Raw genomic sequence first — 4,721 nt, 5'->3', positions numbered from 1 at the left:
ATGCTGTTATTGCAAGGATGACTCCACCCCCTGTGAGCAAAAGGTGTGAATAAGGGCCCCAATGATAATCAGGTGATGGGACACATGACCCTCTATGAACAATAGAGCCAATCAAGGCACAAACTACCTATTGTTTGGCTGATGGTCCTCTTTTGCATGTGACCAATCTGTTTGTCCATGTGGAGGCGGAGCTTATAAGGCTGAGTTCACCTGAAACTCATCAGACTGAAGAAGTCTCTTGGAGGAGAGACGAAACGTTTCACTAAAGAAGAACCATCCAGAGGACCTACTGATTTTTTCTTTTTGATTATAACATCATATAAAACTAAAAATTGATTTTACATGATATTGCCCCTTTAAAAAATCAAAGTTGACTAAAGAGCTGTACAATAAAACAAACACCGGTCGAATGTCAAATAAAAAAAACGAGTCATGTTTGAGAAAGAAAAGAGCATTTTATTCAGCAACATTTTCATTTATTTCAAAGAGAGTAAAGAATCAGAATAAGGTAACAGGAAGAAGCAATTAGGATTTTTTTTCTTGCATTTTACAATTTTTTTTATATTTTTTTGTTTTTTTCAGGAACTAGTTGGGAAAGTACCCAAACTATTTTCAGCAGTTCTTGTTTCAGGTCTATGGATCGGGTCGAGGCACGGCCACCAAACACCTTTATCCTTCCTTCGTAGTAGAGTTCAGGTCTTTCATCGGAAATATTTTTATTTTTTTTTAAAAATGAAACCATAGAACTCACTTGGTTTTCATGTTGGGCCCTCACTAAGTACAAATCTTCAAAAATTCATTTTTGTTGTGATTGTTTGCCAACGAGCATATTGCAGTTTTTTAGATACTTGATTGCATAACTTCTACCGGTTAGATCGGAGTAACGTCCAGATTATATTACAGTCCATAATTTGGTGAAATTAAAGCCGAATATCAGGAACCGACTGCCTGACCAAGGAGCAGCCGTGGGAAAAACCAAACGTCTGAGCAGAAGCGAAGACAAAAACAAAATAAAACCCAAACTAAAAAAAGCTTCTTTATTTTCTGTTTTGGATCAGGAGGAGAACGGCTGCACGTGGGAGTCAAACAGCAGAGTTTAGCCAGCTCCGGAGCTCGGCTGCTTGGTTTGCGTGGTTCAGTCTGGCGACAGGGGGCTTTACCTGCAAACCCGACAAYGCCAGCCGACCCCGGCAGAACCATGAGGTAGATAACTGGTCGAACGGACCACCAGAGAGAAAAAAACACCCTCTATTTTTATATGGTTTAAGTACAGCTCCTCTCGTGTCTTTAATACTTTTGAAAACAAAATAAGGAAACCATATTCTGAGTTTGCCACCACTTTTCTTCCCTCAGTATTGCCGTGAAACTCTTATTATTGCTACCAAATGAGCAGATAGCGAAACACTCAGTGTGATTTCACACATAACTGATCACTAGAAGGAGAATACCTGATCAGGTTGGATGAAAAAATGTCAAGAATGTTGGATGTTTTTGTTGGAAAGGCACCGTTTCCGATGATAAATTTATTAATTCCTAATGAAATGTGTTTTTTAAGCTGTCGAGTGCAGTTCGACTTTTGTTTGATGCAACTTTGAAAACCAAAATGAAGTTATTCCTAAAACTTCAGTGCAAACAAGTTTGTCGTGTACCACAATCGTAGAAGCTATAAAAAAATAAAATAAAATCACAAACACCGTCACGGGTGGAGGGGGGCAGGTGGGGGTGTTCATGCGTTTTAATGTAGGGGTGGAGGGTGAAAGTTACTGGAAAAGAGGAAAAAGAAGAACATCTTATCAAAATAAATCTACTTTTCTTTCTTTTTTCTTTTGACCAACCGTTTGAGTCTGTGTACGTTATCTTTGATTTCCACTACAAATGTTGAGGCTGTGCAAAAAACAAAACAAAAAATCAGTTCATGTATCTGGTCCGATCTGGGCAGGTTTTGATCCCTGTGGTCCTCAGCAGCTTCTCACCTGCCCTCTGAGTTTCAAAGCTGGAACGTGGCCTGAAATCAGGGACACAAAACAGAAAATTAATTTAAGTGAATGTAAGACAAAAACTAATATACATTATATACAATTGATCAAGTTCAAAAATGAATTATCTTGCCGGAAAATGCAACGAAAAATGAGCGTAAGATTTGAGTTAAAGAAATCACCGGAGATGCTGCAAACTCAGATTTGTGCTGAAAGAATTACTTGCCTCGACCGTTGACTCSGGTAATTTTTTAACAGGAATTATCTCAGTCTCCAGCATCTCGAATGATTCCTCTAAAAAAATCACTAGAGATGCTGTGGATTCAGATGATTTATGTAAATAAAAATAAATAAATAAAAACGACGCAGCTGATTCATGTTAAAAATTAGATCTCGTCAGTGAGGGACTCGTTAGTCCATGAAGTGACCTGAACTCAGCAGCTCCTGTGTTTAACCTCAGAGTTTTTACCTGGTAAACCGACCTGTGTGTTACTTGCTGAGTTGACTGTAGGGTGACGAGTTGTTGGAAGAATCCACTTGCTGCTGCAGCGAGTTGTTTTCCTGCAAAGCAAAACCAATTTTTTTGTTTTGTTTTTAGAATCTGATAATAACCATCCTCAGAGCAATATAAATTATGATTTTAGAAAACAAACACTTTAAAAAAATTATCTGAAAGCTTTAAGAACGAAGGACTTCTGGATGAGCAAACGTGAACAGGTACTGCAGGTAAAATACTTGTAGTGATACTTGTGCACTTTTATTTTAATTTCCTTTCTTTTTTTCCCTTTTAGGTTCTTCTCTGGTTGTTTCTTCTATGATTAAAATTATTGTCTGTACGTTGTTAACATGTCCAGAATAATCCAAACAAACATAAACTTACAGGTGCTGCCTGCATGGAGGGGTACTGAGGCATATAAGCTTCCTGGACGCTGGGGTTGGCAGAAATATACTGAAACAAGAGCACAAATGACATTTAATCCAAACGAATAAACATACAAGGTTCATACTCAGCCTTAAAATCTGTGCACTTTGACTTTAGTACTTTTTAGAAAAGTGTTGGTCAATTAATTGTGTCGTCTCATGAGCTCAACAAATATATATGAAAATATGAGTCTTCTTTATGAATTAGGAACCGTTTAAGTTTGGTTTTTATCAAATTACTTTCAGCTACTGTTTAGTTAGCTTTAGCTTTTAACTAGCTATATTTATTGATACATTTAGCTCCTGTTTTCTTCCAGTTAGCTGGCATTTTGATTTTTATAGCTAGCATTTTGTTACTTTGAATTTCTAGCATTTTGGTGTTTATAGCTAGCATTTTGCTACTTTGAATTTCTAGCATTTTGGTGTTTATAGCTAGCATTTTGCTACTTTGAATTTCTAGCATTTTGGTGTTTATAGCTAGCATTTTGATATTTATAGCTAGCATTTTGCTACTTTTAATTTCTAGCATTTTGCTGTTTATAGCTAGCATTTTGCTACTTTGAATTTCTAGCATTTTGCTGTTTATAGCTAGCATTTTGATATTTATAGCTAGTATTTTGCTACTTTTAATTTCTAGCATTTTGGTGTTTATAGCTAGCATTTTGCTACTTTTAATTTCTAGCATTTTGGTGTTTACAGCTAGCATTTTGCTACTTTTAATTTCTAGCATTTTAGTGTTTTTAGCTAGCATTTTGCTATTTTTAATTTCTAGCATTCCGATATTTATAGCTAGCTTTTTGCAACTCAGGCTACCTTTAACTTCTGCTTTGTTACTTTTACCTTTCTTTGTAAAAAAAATATATAAATCTGGAAATTCCAAATGAAAACTGCAAGATCAAGAGGTGAATCAGCAGCTTTACAATATATGTTGATTTGTTTGGTTTATGATATGTTGTCTCTGTCATGGTAAAATTTTGATTCAATTCACAAGTCTGCGGTCGATATGATGCGATATATGTCCATCTAACACAGATGACTGCGTTAAATGGACTTAATCTTTAATCGATATATCGATGTGGATTGATGTGTTGTTACACTCCTACTAAATATGAAWCTTTTTCATGCAGTGTCTTAGTTTAATGAATAAAACACATTAAATGTTTTTAAAATCTAAAAAAAAAGAAATATTTGATTAAAATGTCTCAAATTAAATTAAGACTGCAGTTGATTCATTTTGATTTTACATAAACAATGTGAACAAATGAAAATGTAGAGGAGTTCTGGACCACACACCGCTCCGGTGTTTCCCAGCAGCAGCTGGCCCATCTGCTGAGTGATCATGGCCGTGGGGTGCACCGGCATGGACGGGTCCACAGAGGGAGACATCACAGCAGCCTGAAGAGGACAACAGATCAGATTTAACCTCATGTCATAAAAAAATAGTTGAACTACTGGGTCCTGAGCGGCTGAAGAACACGAACATGCAGCTGAGAAAAAATTAAACTCAGTCAGATCCACAAAGATTATTTTATCAAACAAAAACTAAATTATATCTAAATATAGGCTGTAATAAAGAGCTTCTCTGTAGCACAGTGGATCACAGCAAGAAGGTCCTGGGTTCAGTCCCTGGTTTGATCCTGGGTTCAGTCCCTGGTTTGATCCTGGGTTCAGTCCCTGGTTTGATCCTGGGTTCAATCCCTGGTTTGATCCTGGGTTCAGTCCCTGGTTTGATCCTGGGTTCAATCCCTGGTTTGATCCTGGGTTCAGTCCCTGGTTTGATCCTTGGTTCAGTCCCTGGTTTAGACCTGGGTTCAGTCCCTGGTT

The 4,721-nt window shown here is 37.0% G+C and overlaps 1 protein-coding gene across 2 annotated transcripts in view; it reads right to left on the bottom strand.

The window, feature by feature from the left end:
• Positions 1–435: 435 nt before the first annotated feature.
• rbms1a (RNA binding motif, single stranded interacting protein 1a) overlaps positions 436–4,721 on the bottom strand; it is a 26,787-nt gene continuing 22,501 nt past the window's right edge. Inside the window, exons 11-14 of one of the 2 annotated variants that reach the window (XM_014003005.1) lie at positions 4,191–4,292; positions 2,857–2,925; positions 2,459–2,537; positions 436–2,005 (exon numbers count right to left, since the gene is read on the bottom strand). In XM_014003005.1, the coding sequence (XP_013858459.1) occupies positions 2,466–2,537; positions 2,857–2,925; positions 4,191–4,292 (243 nt within the window). In that variant the 3' untranslated portion in view covers positions 436–2,005; positions 2,459–2,465. Of the gene's footprint in view, positions 2,006–2,445; positions 2,538–2,856; positions 2,926–4,190; positions 4,293–4,721 lie in introns of both variants that reach the window. The other variant, XM_014003006.1, reaches the window with a different exon arrangement.

The sequence above is a fragment of the Austrofundulus limnaeus genome, unplaced genomic scaffold, assembly GCF_001266775.1.
Source record: "Austrofundulus limnaeus strain Quisiro unplaced genomic scaffold, Austrofundulus_limnaeus-1.0 Scaffold16, whole genome shotgun sequence".
Lineage (NCBI taxonomy): Eukaryota > Metazoa > Chordata > Actinopteri > Cyprinodontiformes > Rivulidae > Austrofundulus > Austrofundulus limnaeus.
Note: the sequence above shows the minus strand (reverse complement) of the source record. Positions and strands in the feature narration are given on the sequence as shown.